Here is a 15,842-nt window from a genome sequence, read left to right as displayed (position 1 = left end):
GCCTGAATAGAAAGCTCAGCGTGGACCATCAGTGGTACACGCTGAACTTTCCACGGAACGTGTTAATATTTTTAAAACTCTTAATATTTTTTTTAACATTTCATTCTGATTTGTTTAATTCACGTAACTGACTTATAAAGTATAATTAAATACAATGCACACCGTTAATTACTTTATTGATTTTCATATAAAATGTTTATTAGATATAAAATTATTTAGATATAAAATGTTGAATATACAGACATAATATATTTATAATTATTCTTTTAAAGACCAGAGTTTTGCATTTCTGCTCTATGTAGCTAGAAAACCACCATCGACAGGCAAACAAACACCATTAATCATGGAACTGTGATCGCTCAGTAAGTATACAATGGGATCCACTACCTCGTCAACCTCTGTAACATATTAATGCAATTTTGAATCAATGTTCACAGATTGTAATTCATTATCCGGGACAAACCATCTTTGAAATTAATTAGAAGCTAATAAATTAAATCTTCGAATTAAGATCATTTTACACACCAGCAAATCGATTGAGAGGAATTTTGTTGATCATGCTAGCTGCCTTCTGCGGATCGCTCCAACCCAATTTGCCCATTTCCGTCATCACAACCGTAGGACTCACAGCATTGACTCTTATATTGTGTGGACCCAATTCGAGGGCCATTGACCTAAAAATACGATCAAATACAAAATATAATAAATTAAATAAGTAAAAACTTAAAGACGTATTTTTTATATAACATATTTTTAAACTGTACGAAATCAATATTTCTTCAATAATATATCAGATTTTAAATATTTTACTAGGTGCGCAACTAAGTTTCCGGGTTTTTTTTATCAATGCAAAATGGAAAATTTCAAGAGAAATACAAAAAACGGTTTATTCAAAATATCGTCCCTCGCTAGCTACACATTTTTGCCATCTCTCTGGCAATACATGAATACCGCGACGATAAAACGACGCGTCTTTGAATCGAAACCATTCATCCAACCAATTCTGCACTTCTTCGAAATTGGCCAAGTGTAGCCCAGCCAAGCCATGCGCCATCGACCGGAACAAGTGATAATCGGAAGGGGCCAGGTCTGGTGAATACAGCGGGTGCGGTAGCAGATCCCATTTCAGCGTTTTGATGGTGTCCTGGACGATGGAAGTGCGATGGCACGGAGCGTTGTCGTGCTGCAATATTACTCGTTCGTGTCTCGTGTCCCATTCTGGCCGTTTTTCGAGCAATGCATGGTTCAAATTTATCAGTTGTTGTTGTCTTGTGTTTGCGTATCATTTTCATCCAATAACGCTTGCAGATCGGCGTCCTCAAATGTTTTTGGTCTTCCGGAGCGCTCCTTGTCCTCAGTGTCGAAATCGCCACTTCTGAAGCGTTTAAACCAATCTTTACAGGTAGTTTTCGATGGTGCATGTTTGCCGTAGGCTTTCTTAAGCAAACGACCTGCTTCAGCTGCATTTTCTTTCAAGTTGAAGCAGAAAAGCAAAGCTTCCCGCAAATGCTGTTTAGTTGGCACAAAACTCGACATCTTTATTGTTAGAAAAAAAATTTTTGCGTTGCGATATGTGTTGGTATTATAACTGGTTATTGTTGACAGATGTCCAAGTTAATAAAAAAACACAACTTTAGACATGTATATCGACTACATGTATCGTTAGCGCCATTCATGTGTGAAACCCGGAAACTTAGTTGCGCACCTAGTAATTTCTTCATAATCAATTTATAAAAATTTAAACATTGATTCACCCATTTTTTACCAATAAAACTTCCGAAATAAAGTTCAACAACACAACATTATTCTTCTATTTTATTTTTACGTGGATTTTATTTTCAATAATTTTTGAATAAATCAAATATTTTTTTGTTGTCAGAGAATTGTCAGCAAGCTGATTATTAAAAGCATTTAAATTTATTTTTTTTCTTTTCTATATCTTATTTATTCGTATAATATAGTTTACAACAAAGTTACGAGTGTCTTTCGTTTTATGTTCATTCATGCTAATGATTGTTGAAATGAAGGCATCAAGTATTTAAATATCAAGCTTCATGCATCACTATTATAGTATTAAAAATATACAATATAATCACTATTATAATATTAATAATCTTACTTCGTTAACATGTCAATGGCTCCCTTGGACGCGCAATAAATAGCATGATCTTTCAATGCCGCCTGCCCGGCCTGCGACGATATATTTACAATGCTTCCGCTGCTTTTGCGTTTGATTATGTCTTTGGCGACAACCTGGGACACGTTAAACACAGCCTTCACATTGACCTCGAAAGTTAAATCGAATCCCTCGGGTGTCGTGTCCAAAAAAGGTGAAAGACACGCGACACCGGCATTGTTAACCAACAAATCTATCGGCAGGATGCTCTGAATGGCTTTTCGGGTCGCATCCCAGTCCTGAAGATCAACGCAGACCGGCTGAATTTTCGAGTCGGCCGCAATCAAGTTGTCCAAATTCTTCTTCGTCTTCGAAAGTGCAAATACTTGTCCCTTATACTTGGAAAGACGTAGAGCCAATTCTCTGCCGATGCCTGCGTTTAATATAAATAAATGAATAAAGCGTCTCTGTATTCAATTAGCGTAATAATTTAAAAATTCGAAAATGTTTTTTTTGCATCACGTTGATTCGATGCAAAAATGCTTCTCCTTGTTCCAAGCATATTGTAGAGAGCAACTAAAAATTCGGTTTCTTAAATAACCTTGTAAATATGTGATGTTTAAAAACCTTTCTTCTTCTTAATATTTTGTGTTTGTAAACTAAAATATACGAAAAAGGCAATTGTCAAATTTGCAATTAAAACAATTTTTTCCTCCTAAAACATGTAATAATTCCGACTTGCTCCATTTTCAAGCTCATTATTTCTAATTATAATTGATTGCAGATTCACGGGATGGTATGTAACACTTAAATCTTTATATTTTAAAAATTAATATTTTAGAGAAATCTTTCTTAAAAATATGAACAAAGATAAAGGCACGAACGAACCTTGACCAGCTCCGGTCACGAGAATGCGCTTTCCTTCGAAACTGAGGTTCATGGCTGTCGACCGACTACTAGCAGATTGTGCAGTGTTGCACGATAAATCCGTTTATCATTTATGATGTCACGTGATCTTTGACGCTTGGCCTTCTCTGTGTTCCTTTTCTTAATGTCTGAGCGTAACGCGCATGAGTGTTTCAATAAATACATATGACGAACTTCTCTTGCACTATTATTCTACTACATTACATTTGACACACTCGCTCATTAACTTGTTTAAACGATAAAATAATAGTTAAAAGTTAAGCGCAAAAATATTTTATGACGTAGTGTTCATTATAAGAAAATCGATTTTAAATTTATGTGTAATTAAAAAATATAAGCTATACAATTATGACGCAATAAAAGAAAAAAACAGATAAGCAGACCAAAACAAATATATTGATCATATTGGCACATTTACATAACACAATGTATATATATATTTGCAATATTAAGATAATATATAAAAATATAAAAACATGTTTCTTCGTGCGGAATGCTTCTCGAGCAATTAGTTATATTATGGCATTAGTTATATTTATATAAGGTTTTAATCATTTTCTATATATCTATGTTAGATAAAAATGGAAAAATAAAAATATATATTTATATTCACGCTATTTTTATATTTAAACAAATTGAATAAGTATTTCTTTAAAAAGTCTATAAAACTGTGACTCAATTATTTTTCTGTAAAAAAGCTTAAATCTATATTTGATCAATATAGATTATCGCAATCAAAACTTAAAATTAATAGTATATGGCACTATATTGGCAGTATATTCGCTGAGATATTTTAGGTAAAAAGTTTTTTAATTTGTTATATTAGGAATTGCTTATAAACTGATTTCTACGACTAGATAATCCCTAATCCTTTGTATCTTATAGCTTTTCAATAATTATAGTTCCTCTCGATTTTCCAACTCCGTAAATGCAGAAGTGTTTTGCACGAGCTTCGAGTCTTCCGTATCGCTGATGTGCCCGTCCTCGCCGGTGTAATGCGTCGGATAAATCAGAAGTGGATCTGCCGATAGCATAATCAAATCCCGAGTAGGAAACTGCGCCACCCATTGCTGCCTGTCCAATTGACATGTTATAAAAATATAAAAATTCCAATCGTAGTCGTGCAACACGATCAATACATAAAATGTTTAACCCCGTAGTTGCGTGATTTATTCCACTCTCGAAAATTTTCGAAAACTTTTCAATCTTTCTAATTCAATCATAAATATTAATTATTTACGTCAATCACTTTACTTACTCCGGATGTGTATTCGCAAGAATGGGGAGATACTCGTCGACTGGAATTAATTTTCCGAGAGGCTTAGCATCAACTAGTTTCTTTGCCCCGCTTTCTGATAAAATGTAACCTAATGTCCAATAACTGTACCCTGCATGAACCAAAACTTTGGAATCTTCGATTGGTTTCTCCGATTTCACCAAGCGTTTTCTTCCTATGTATCTAAATACGTGGAACATAATAGAAATGCAACACCATTAATCATAGTCATAGCAAGTTTTTTTTTTAAACCCGATGTCGTGTCAACTTTTCTCGGGCTTACTTGGTCAAGTACATTTGTTTTCTCTGCTTGCATTATAAATAATTTACATTGCAATTCGTTTCATTCACTGTAATTTAAAGAATCCACAAATTGCTAAGCTCGGCTTCCTTACTTCAAATGATTGATAATAGCTTTTTTGAGCTGCAAAATTTTCATTTTTATTTCTTTACCTTCTCTTCTAATAATCGCGCGCGCGCATAAAAAGTTTATGCGTTATGTGCCGTAAATTAGTAAATATCAATCACAATCATGGAGAATTGATTGAGAGACAATTAAATAAGAGATTGGCGCCACGGAATTATTAGAAAATAAAGTTTGCTCGCGAAAACTTACACCAAGTCCCACTGAGTTCCAAGATCAAACAGCTCCGCTAAAATGTAATTGACTTTCTGTCGAAAGAATGGCTCGAAACGAACGTCGTCCTCCAGCACCATGACCCTTTCGTAACCACGTTCCAGCACCTAATATTTGTTTCATAAGTAATCAGAGAGTATATATATCCAAGAATATCTCATTACCTTCTGCCATACAACGTAATGACTGAGAAAACAGCCAATCTCGCCCATTGTCATCGGCCTATGCAAAAAAAAAAAAGATTAATCATTCAGATTATGAAAAATTCAGAGCAGATGAGAGAATATTTTGGAGATAATTTCTATATTTAAAGTGGATCTTCCAGATTATAAATTTTATCAATCTTGTCACTCTGAAATCTTTTCTTAACTTTAAATCTGATTAATTAAAATTCGCATTCTCACCTCTTGTGATAAGGGTCCAAATATTCTGGCAATGGCGCCACACCCCATTCCTTCAAAGTATTTTCATTTAAAGTCCTAGAACAACAATAACGTGAATGTATTTGACGGGATAATGAGAATTTCTTGTCGCCGTAGCCGAGAAGAAAGCTAATTAAAACGATCTAAGGCATTACATAATAGTAATTTATAACAATAATAATCTACTTATAATTTTAGATTTTACGTTGTATGAGCAGTAATCTAAAATTTTAAAAATCAAATTTTTTCCTTATTTCTCACAATTATATTTCGCAGGTTTGTTCACATAGGAAAATTTTAAAATTTGTTGATATAGCAGAAAATATATTATATATAAAAAATCGTTATGACCAGATAAAGAATGTCTAAGAATATGACATCAGATTTTAAATAATTAAATTAACAAATATTTTAACTATTATGCAAAATTTATCCGTCGTTTCGAAAACTGCAACTTTGAGAAAAACGGGATTAAAATTTATGTTGAAAATTATGATTATACTTTTTTATCAGTTATTAATATATATAAATTTTAGAATACTATTTTCGAGGCATGAAAACTTTCAAAAAAAAAGCGAATAGCTGTTTAGAATGTTTACAGCCCCAAGCTTTAAAATCGTCGATCTATAAAAAAAACATGTATACGAGAACTACCAGTTGGGTACATTGGATCCATATGAGAAAAAAAAGTTGTAAAGCAGAAAAATATAATAAGAAAACCTCATTTTAGTCAAAAAGTCAAGAAGTTACAAGTTATTTTATTCACATATAAACCAAAATAATAACAATAAAAATACAGTCGGATTCATTGGACCCGTCTAGTAGACGAAGAATTAAGGTGATATAAATCTAAAGCAAAAAAATGAGTAAGAGAGAGCAATCATGATTTCATATGGATGAAACGTTTCTATGTTAATCGATAAGGAATAAATATAAAATTCAAATAAAAACAAGAGGTTATAAATAAAAGAATATGAATAAAAAATCTCATAATAAACGTCGATTATAATAGATAAGATAAATAATCGCATGCTAAATTTGCCTCGATTGAAAACACAATTACACAAAAATTAAGTAAAAATTAGGAGTAAAAAATAGGTAAAAACTGAGATCACGGCATTAATATCATGTTGTCTATCAGCGTTGATTGTCGAGATTGTTCAATTCTCCTTATGTTTGTAATAGCTAATCACGTAAATACGAGCGTCATTAAATATGTATAATATATGCGTACGAGTATGAGAGTGCGTGGCACGAGGTAAATAAATGATGTTAAGAGGATAAAGCTCTCATTGTCAGAACAGAATGAGTCCTGACGCACATCGCATCGAATCGAGAAGCATCCTACATATTAGTATGGACAACGTATTGGTACATTACGACATTGCGTATTAAACGCTGAATTTTGACAGTACAGTTAACGCTTTTGTGTTAATTCTCTTACAATGTAAATGTCGCCTAATGATGATCGATTGTTACTAAAGTGAATTAGAATTATTTTGAAGAGCTATTTTTTAATTTTTGCAAAATGTTCGCGTATTTTCAATATTTGTAAAAAATTTATCAACAAAATATCTCAATTTTTCTTATATTTTTCATGATATTAAAAGATATCATTTCGATATCACAAACTGCTTTGCTATTTTCAATTTGTTTACACTAACAGCAAATATGTATTAATAAGCAACATATTATGTTTTTGAAATTTTTGAAAACATAATTATGCATAAATTTGTGTTTGACAAATTCAACAATTTATGTCAATTTGCGTCACTCAATCATTATTAATTTAATGAGTTATTACAACTTTCTATCATCAGGAAATAGGCTTCAAAGTAAAGACTATCTATACCAGTTTGTAAAGGCCTTTGATATAGTTCACCGTGTTATAATATATTGCAAATTGCAGGGATTTTCGAGGTAATTTCCAGGTATATAATTATCTATCCAATCCAATTATCTAGTCTATAAATGTTGAATTAAAATGTAATTGTAATTATACCCATCGTATGATTAATAGTTGAATCAATGTCATGTCCAATATTTTTAACGTGTGTATTCTCACTTCAAATGATAGGCGTATATCTGATCAAGCATAAAATATAATTACAACTCAGGATTTGAACAAAACAAACATTTCTTATCTTAAGTATCTTTACTCTTTCATGATAACGCACACCCTAGCTAATACAAGAAACGATTAAAAATAAATTACAAATTTCATACTTCATCCCCTGTATAATCCCGCTGCTCACGGATTGTCAGATTGTCAAGGGTTCTTGTCAATTATAAACGACTAAGGGGGGAAAATTTCTTAATAACAATAAAGTGAGAACTGTGATACATATTAAATTATTTATCGAGAAAAAAATTTTTTCTATAAGAAGTCTAAAAATTTCCGTTACAGAAAGTGTGTTGAAAAGCAACATATATAAGTGACTATACATATAGAAAAATATCCTACAAATGTAAATGTTTTTCTAATAAATATATTTTTTCTGAAATAATAATTTGTCAAAAATTTGTTAACTCATCTTCGCGATATGAGAAAAAATATCAGTGCAGAATTTAATATATTCAATGATAAAACTGAAAATATATTCTCGATTTTCAAAAACAGCAATTGACTGCATATTATATAACTATCTATAATAATTCAATCTCTTGCGTTTAATAAACGAAAGATAACGGTACTTATTAAAAATTTTAAGAATTTAAGAACAGCGGAAATGTGCGCAATTTTGTGTGCAGCTGGACGAAACATAAGTAAATGGAGATCCCGTACGAAATATAACAATATAATAATAGAACCATCCTTATCATGCTGAATGTCCACATTGATAAAAACTAGTGACGAAAAAATAGGAACAACAATAAAAAAATAAATTAGTATTGTGAACAAGTGACCACGGTGCTAACCATGCATTGCGGTGGCGTAAATTACATTTCAATTCGTTTAATCTGGATTATATACACCTACGTCGGGCTTCCAATTTCAGTTCCGATTCATCCCCTGAAGGCATATCGTAGCATTTCGATTAAGTTTTCCTATCATGCTTCACGAAACTAATGCGAATTTCACTGTATCTTATGTCATTGTCATATGGAAAGTAATAATTTGATTGTTTTGCTTCTCTCCCTGGCGAAATCTTCATTATTATTCTTTAGGTAATCCTTAGGCATTTTTGCCTGACAAATGATCACACAATCATAAAAAAGAATGCGATCATAAAAAAACTAATAACTCAACAAACACAAATTGAACAAAATATTACTGTTATATTGCTGTTACTTTGTGTTTGCTGGGTTATTGCTTTTTTTATGATTGTGTGGTCATTTTCCGGGCTGAAACGTTAATTAATTCTTCCTTCTTTCAAATAACTTCTGTTGAGACTAAGGCTGACGGCTGTCGTTAGAAAAGGAAGCCTGGATAGGAGGCTTGAATCCTTCGTGATTCCAGCAGATGTCGCGGGTCCCGCATAAGAGGGGCCCCCTCCCCTGCTGCACTTTCGTGTGTTTTTTTTTTTTATATATATATTCGTTGTACGTCCGTCTTGCACGGTAGCGTGTGTTACAAGGCTGCATTGTGGCAGCATTTTTCATAATAAAGTTAGTTTTCTTCAACAAAAGGAAGGAGACGCCGCGAGTGTTTATTTTCACCTCGCGTCACACTCAACATTGGTCCTTCGAGCCGGATCGCGGGATCCGTAAAATTCGTAGAAGACAGGAGACAACGGTCTCTGGTAACGCATACATCGCCGCGAGTCCCCAAACATTCGTGCATACGAGAAGCTTCGAGAGCATTCTGCTACATACAACAAGTGAGCTTGCACGAAACAAGGCAAGTTAGTCTGAGGCTTGCGTACATCGAATCGTCCAGCAACAAGACATATTCAAGGAAACTGCGAAAATCGGCATTTTCGTAAGTTACGGAAACCATTGCAGACAAAGAAGCGAGAGGGCAAACCACAACGAAGAGTTTCGACAATAAGTGGTAACATGAGTTGCCTAACCAGCCGGTAAATAAATACAGCGATCGGTAAGTCTCCAGAATTGCCCACCTTACCCATTTCCACATTACCTATTGTATTTGCATTTTTATCGACATCCGTCAAAATGAGTCTTGAGGATAAGATAAAGAGATTAAAGATTCGCAGGGGTCAAATAAAGGCGCAGTGCACAAGGGCTTTTAGTACAGTCACATCGGGTGCAGTCCGCGACATGTCAGTAACGCAATTATCAGAACGCAAAGCAAAAATCGAGACAGCGTGGTCACAATTCGATGAAATCCAAGCGGAAATCGAATCATTGCAAGATTCTCCAGAGTTATTCGATACGCATGAGCTTGAGAGAGCGGAATTCGAGGAAGCATATTATGACATCATTGCTAAATTTCAAGATTTGATTACAGCTCGCAGTGTGGTTAACGTCCCGGAAGGCGAAGCGCATTTTGTCAATCCTGTCAATCGGAATCAAGCGACTGCCAAGAATTTAAGGCTTCCTAAAATCGATTTACCGTCTTTTTCGGGAGTCTATGAGGAATGGTATCCGTTCCATGACACGTTTCGATCGCTCATTCATCGCGACACGTCAATCAATGAAATTCAGAAATTTCATTATCTAAAATCATCTCTCAAAGGAGAAGCCGCGGAAATAATTCAATCGCTCGAGATCTCGGCAGGAAACTATAAAGAAGCATGGCAAATGTTGAAAAGACGATACGACAATAAGCGTCTTATTATACAAAAGCACATTAAGGCGTTGTTTGATTTGCAACCTGTTTTTAAGGAAAGCTACATTGGTCTTCGTCACTTAGTGGATGGAGTCTTGAAGCACATGAGGGCGCTAAAGGCCATCGGCCGTCCGACAGAATCATGGGACGATATTATCATACATTTGATAACCGGTAAGTTGGATCACACTACCAACAAGGAGTGGGAAAACAGTATCACTGAGACTGACATTCCTACCTTGCAACGTCTAACCGAATTTTTGGAGCACAGGTGCCACATGCTCGAGGCAGTCAACAGAAAGGTTCAGCCTTCATCACATTTGCAAACTAAGGCTAGTCAAGCAAAGGTCTCATCACTTGTTAGCTCTAGAACAGCAGCATGTCAAAAATGCAAGGGAGATCATCAGATATATGCATGTGAACAATTTTTGAAGCTCTCTCCGGAGGATCGTCTGAAATGTATCAAGGAGTACAAGCTATGCTGGAACTGCATGAAGGCTTCATCGCATACGGCAAAAACCTGTAAATCGAGTAATTGTAAGACGTGTGGTAAACGACATAACACGTTATTGCATATTTCAAAGGACGAGCCGCAAGAGACGGCTGCGACTCCCTCACCTCAATCAGCAAATTTGCAAGTAAATTCATCTACATCGAAGATGGCCCATACTACAATGTCGAATTTGTCATCACAAGTTTTTTTATCAACGGCATTAGTAAATGTGCAGGATTGTCAAGGAAGAAAGCAAACATGTCGCGCACTCCTAGACTCAGGGTCTCAGTCTAATTTTATAACAGAGGATTTAGTACGACATCTAGGCCTTACGACAAAATCAATTGATATTTCAATCGTCGGAGTCAATCAAGCATGCAGTAAAATTCAAAAAATGATTCAAGTGCAAATAAGTTCGAGACACTACGCATACAAGATCATCACGAATTGCCTAGTGGTGAAACAAATCACAGAACGTTTGCCCAACATCACAATGGACAAGCACAGATTCAAGATTCCGCAAAACTTACCTTTGGCCGATCCGGAATTTTACCGATCTATGGATGTGGATGTATTGCTAGGTGCTGAGATGTTTTGGAGCATTCTTTGCATGGGACAAATCAAGGAGTCCTCAGAGCATCCTTTGCTTCAAAAAACGTTGTTTGGATGGATAATAGGCGGTAAATGTCCAAGTAATGTTGCAACACAAGGAACGACACAATGTAACCTTTCAGTGAATCATACTAGTCTAGAGCAAGCTGTTGAAAGGTTCTGGCAAATGGAACAAGTTTTGACCAAACCGGTGCTTACAGCCGAAGAGCGAGAATGTGAAGAACACTTCAACGAAACTCATCGCCGAACGGAACAAGGCAGATTCGTGGTACAATTGCCAATCAAAAGGGACAAGTTGCAGACACTAGGATCTTCCTACGACATAGCGCTGAAACGATTTTATTCAATGGAGCGTAAATTGAATCGCCATCCAGAAATGAAAAGGGAATACGCACAGTTTATGCAAGAATATCTAGAGCTCCAGCACATGCATCCTGTCACTCTAGAAACTCAAGGAACGTTTCCAGCTTATTACATGCCGCATCATGCTGTTTTCAAGGATACTAGCTCCACCACAAAGATACGTGTCGTGTTCGATGCTTCCTGTAAGACCGACACAGGAGTGTCACTCAATGATATTCTGATGGTAGGGCCAACTCTGCAACAAGATCTCATTTCCATTCTATTCAAGTTTCGTATTTGGCAGTACGTCCTCACTGGAGATGTGGCCAAAATGTACCGACAGGTCTTGATCAATGAGTCTCAATGGGCATTACAAAGGATTTTATGGCGAAACAGCGATGAAGAAGAAGTGAGGGTTTTTGAGTTAACTACTGTCACATATGGCACTGCATCGGCATCATTCCTTGCAGTACGCTCTTTACAAGAGATTGCTAAGCTGGAGCAGACCAACATGCCAATGGGATCGGCAAGAATTCTATCCGATTTTTACGTCGACGACCTTTTAACGGGTGCCGACTCAATTCAGGATCTCATTACAATACGAAATGAAGTAAATACAATCTTAAGTAAAGCGGGTTTTGTTCTACGCAAATGGGCATCAAATGAGCAAGCAATATTGAATGGCATACCTGCATCGTCTTCAAATCATATCTTGAACATCAGCGAGGATGTAAATGTACCCACACTTGGTATGCAATGGAACTCACAGAGCGATACGTTTCAGTTTAATATTACCACTACTAAACAACTCAAGATTTCAAAGAGGAGCATACTCTCCACCATTGCTCACATCTTCGATCCTTTGGGAATTTTGGGGCCGATCATAATTACGGCAAAAATCTTTATGCAACGATTGTGGCAGTTAAAGGTTGATTGGGATGAAGCAGTTCCCAGCGATATACAAACTCAATGGTCGCGTTATGAATCGGAGCTCCATGTTTTAAACAAACTTCAAATACCACGAAAGGTCATTCCTCATAACACCAAAATCATAGAATTATGTGGATTTTCAGATGCCAGCGAAAAGGCATACGGAGCTTGTGTGTACATTCGGAGCAAAACAGAAGATTGCTATGAAACGAATTTATTATGTGCAAAATCAAGGGTAGCGCCTTTGAAAAATCTGTCTTTACCACGTTTGGAATTATGCGCTGCATTGCTATTAGCTCAGCTAGTGCATAAGATTCTAGAGTCTATTAATGTCAAGTTCACGCGAATATATCACTGGTCGGATTCTACCATAGCACTTTCATGGATAAAATCTTCTCCTAGGAGATGGAGCACCTTCGTTGCAAATCGTGTTAGTGCAATTCAAGACATTTCAGATCCAAACGATTGGTACCATATGGAGTCATCACGCAATCCTGCGGACATCGTTTCGAGAGGCATGTCGCCAGCATTGTTACTCAAAGCGGATTTATGGTGGAAGGGTCCAACATGGCACTCGCAAGATGCAACTGAATGGTACATCAAGGATTTACCTTTGGATCAAGAGGTACCAGAGCAGAGGAAAACGACAACAGCTGCCATTACCAAACAGGAATCGCCATGGCTATTCGACAAATATTCTACCTTCAACAAATTAGTTCGAGTTCATGGATATATTTTACGTTTCATCAATAATTGTCACTTCAGCAAACTCAAGCGCAAGGGAAGACTATCAAGCGAGGAACTCAACATGGCTGTACAATCATTGGTCAAAATGATTCAATCATCGGCTTTTTTAAGTGAGCTCAAATGCTTGCGCAATCATCAACAGCTACCAAGAAATAGTAAGCTTGCATCTCTCAGTCCTTTTCTGGATGAACAAGGAATTTTGCGAGTTGGTGGTAGGCTTCAACATGCTAATATACCATATTCAGCAAGACATCAAATGGTATTACCTTCTAACCATTCCTTTACAAGACTGCTGATACAGCACGAACATTCCAGGTTACTTCACGCTGGATCGCAAACAACTCTGGCATCCTTGCGTCAAGGGTTTTGGCCACTGAATGGTAGAAATGTAGTGCGTCATATTATAAGAAGGTGCATCAAATGCTTTCGTACAGCCCCATCAACGATTCAACCAATCATGGGCAACTTACCGAAGCAAAGAGTTCAAACGTCGCGAGCATTCTCCAACGTAGGAATTGACTTTTGCGGCCCATTTCAGCTTCGTGAATCAAAGCGACGTAATGCAAAAATCATAAAATCTTACGCTGCCATTTTCGTATGTCTGGTGACCAAGGCAGTTCACATTGAGATAACCTTTGACTTGTCAGCTGAAGGCTTCATACATGTTCTTAAACGCTTCATTGGACGAAGAGGAAATCCAACCCACATTTTTTCCGATAACGCCACCAACTTCGTAGGCGCGGATCGAGAATTAAAGGAGTTTTACATCATGTTCACCAAGGAAAAGCACAAAATAGTTCACGATTCAATTAGCCAAAGGATTCAATGGCACTTTATACCACCGAGAGCTCCCAATTTTGGCGGTATTTGGGAAGCTGCTGTGCGATCGTTCAAAACTCACTTCAAAAGGGTTGTCGGCACAGCTCTGCTAACAACTGACGAAATGCAAACCTTATCAATCCAAATTGAAGCTATATTAAATTCCCGTCCTATCACTGTCCTATCCAACGATCCCAATGATCTGTCTTACCTATCTCCCGGGCACTTTCTCATTGGAGATATACTTACTGGGATCCCGGAACCTGCACTAATAGAGGTTCAAGAAAACAGGCTTTCCAGATGGCAACGAGTCGAGCAGATGCGTCAGCATCTATGGAGGAGATGGTCCAAGGATTATCTCAATCAGTTGCAACAACGAACAAAATGGAGCACCGAAGACATAAATGTCGCTCCTGGTGACATGGTACTCATTCGAGAGGATAATGTGCCACCATTGTGCTGGCCTCTTGGTAGGGTGCAGGAAGTTCACCCTGGAGACGATGGTGTCGTCCGAGCAGCAACAATTAAAACTGCCAAGGGAATCTTTAAAAGGCCATCCAACAAACTGAGTCTACTTCCCATGGAAAAATAATCATTATTATTTATAATCATTCAACGTTAGGCTAAGTTTTCTCATCAATAGCATTATCATATGTTCTGTTTCAGATTGGTGTCAGCTACCAAAGATTATTCTATTCATAAGTTCAATAAGAATTATTTTATTTGTAAAGCTAAGCTTTCCAAGGCGGCCGGTATGTTGAGACTAAGGCTGACGGCTGTCGTTAGAAAAGGAAGCCTGGATAGGAGGCTTGAATCCTTCGTGATTCCAGCAGATGTCGCGGGTCCCGCATAAGAGGGGCCCCCTCCCCTGCTGCACTTTCGTGTGTTTTTTTTTTTATATATATATTCGTTGTACGTCCGTCTTGCACGGTAGCGTGTGTTACAAGGCTGCATTGTGGCAGCATTTTTCATAATAAAGTTAGTTTTCTTCAACAAAAGGAAGGAGACGCCGCGAGTGTTTATTTTCACCTCGCGTCACACTCAACAACTTCCTTTCTTTCTTTAATTTGTACAATTCAGATTTTCGATAATGAGATCGATGTACGTATTTTTCGTACACTTTAGTATCTTGAATCCGAGATCAATGTACACTTTAATAATGTCTCTAGTAGATGAATTAAAAATTTCTATATGAAAAACATTAATAATTTTCGCACTAACAACCAGCGATAGTTCGAGATGCTCTTTAATATATATTAATTTGATATTATCATACGAGCCTTATGATGATTTTAAAACATTAATGTTATGTTACTTTGTATTTGCTGGAAAAATACTAAAAATGAAGATAATTGTAAATTTACAAACGTAGTTTAATTTATATAGTTTTCTTTTAATAAAAAGTTCTATACTTTCGAAAATATATTTATAATTAATTTACCAGCGATTAGTAATATTTGTAAAAAATAATAAAACATTTGTCTTGCACAATCGTATTTTATGATATTTTGAATTTCGTATTATACTCTGATCGTATTATATAATTAAAACTTTGTCACATTATAGATATTAAATTTTGATTATATTACTAATACACTTTCATAAAAATGATACTAAAAAAACACAAGCAAGAGAAAGGAAATAAAGATATACTTTGCATCCTTAAGCCATAAGTAACCCGACACCTGTCAGATCGGAGTTAGAAAAACAAAAAAAACTTCGTGACTCATACATTAAATGCTTATAGCATACATAAATTATGAAATTACAAGATCCTACTTTTGGTTTA

General features: G+C 36.0%; 2 protein-coding genes across 6 annotated transcripts in view; both read right to left on the bottom strand.

Annotated features, from left to right (window-relative positions):
• Positions 1 to 159: 159 nt before the first annotated feature.
• Positions 160 to 3,249, bottom strand: LOC105671161 (L-xylulose reductase). 2 transcript variants are annotated; one of them, XM_012365096.2, is made up of 4 exons: positions 3,005 to 3,222; positions 2,120 to 2,549; positions 526 to 674; positions 160 to 398 (listed from the first exon to the last, which is right to left on the bottom strand). In XM_012365096.2, exons 1-4 carry the CDS (start codon positions 3,054 to 3,056, stop codon positions 295 to 297), a joined length of 735 nt encoding a protein of 244 aa, XP_012220519.1. In that variant the 5' UTR covers positions 3,057 to 3,222; the 3' UTR covers positions 160 to 294. The 2 variants fall into 2 exon arrangements, with proteins under 2 accessions (XP_012220519.1, XP_012220520.1); XM_012365097.2 differs by lacking the exons at positions 160 to 398; positions 526 to 674 and adding an exon at positions 862 to 1,375 and having other exon boundaries at positions 3,005 to 3,249.
• A 168-nt stretch (positions 3,250 to 3,417) lies between these two features.
• LOC105671171 (glycosyltransferase 25 family member) overlaps positions 3,418 to 15,842 on the bottom strand; it is a 33,660-nt gene continuing 21,235 nt past the window's right edge. For all 4 annotated transcript variants that reach the window (XM_012365110.2, XM_012365111.2, XM_012365113.2 and 1 more), the window contains 5 exons: positions 5,361 to 5,435; positions 5,121 to 5,178; positions 4,936 to 5,063; positions 4,302 to 4,502; positions 3,418 to 4,117 (listed from right to left, as the gene is read on the bottom strand). In XM_012365110.2, the coding sequence (XP_012220533.1) occupies positions 3,940 to 4,117; positions 4,302 to 4,502; positions 4,936 to 5,063; positions 5,121 to 5,178; positions 5,361 to 5,435 (640 nt within the window). In that variant the 3' untranslated portion in view covers positions 3,418 to 3,939. The remainder of the gene's footprint in view (positions 4,118 to 4,301; positions 4,503 to 4,935; positions 5,064 to 5,120; positions 5,179 to 5,360; positions 5,436 to 15,842) is intronic.

The sequence above is a fragment of the Linepithema humile genome, chromosome 1, assembly GCF_040581485.1.
Source record: "Linepithema humile isolate Giens D197 chromosome 1, Lhum_UNIL_v1.0, whole genome shotgun sequence".
Classification (NCBI taxonomy): Eukaryota; Metazoa; Arthropoda; class Insecta; order Hymenoptera; family Formicidae; genus Linepithema; species Linepithema humile.
This window is presented reverse-complemented; position numbering and strand designations above follow the sequence as displayed.

Excerpts from the sequence above, each read along its gene's own strand:
- LOC105671161 (XM_012365096.2), bottom strand. The coding sequence starts at position 3,056 with ATGAACCTCAGTTTCGAAGGAAAGCGCATTCTCGTGACCGGAGCTGGT. Across the intron at positions 675-2,119 it reads GCCATTGACATGTTAACGAA|GTCAATGGCCCTCGAATTGG; the intron begins GTAAGATTATTA and ends TCGTATTTTTAG. Across the intron at positions 399-525 it reads TCCTCTCAATCGATTTGCTG|AGGTTGACGAGGTAGTGGAT; the intron begins GTGTGTAAAATG and ends AATATGTTACAG.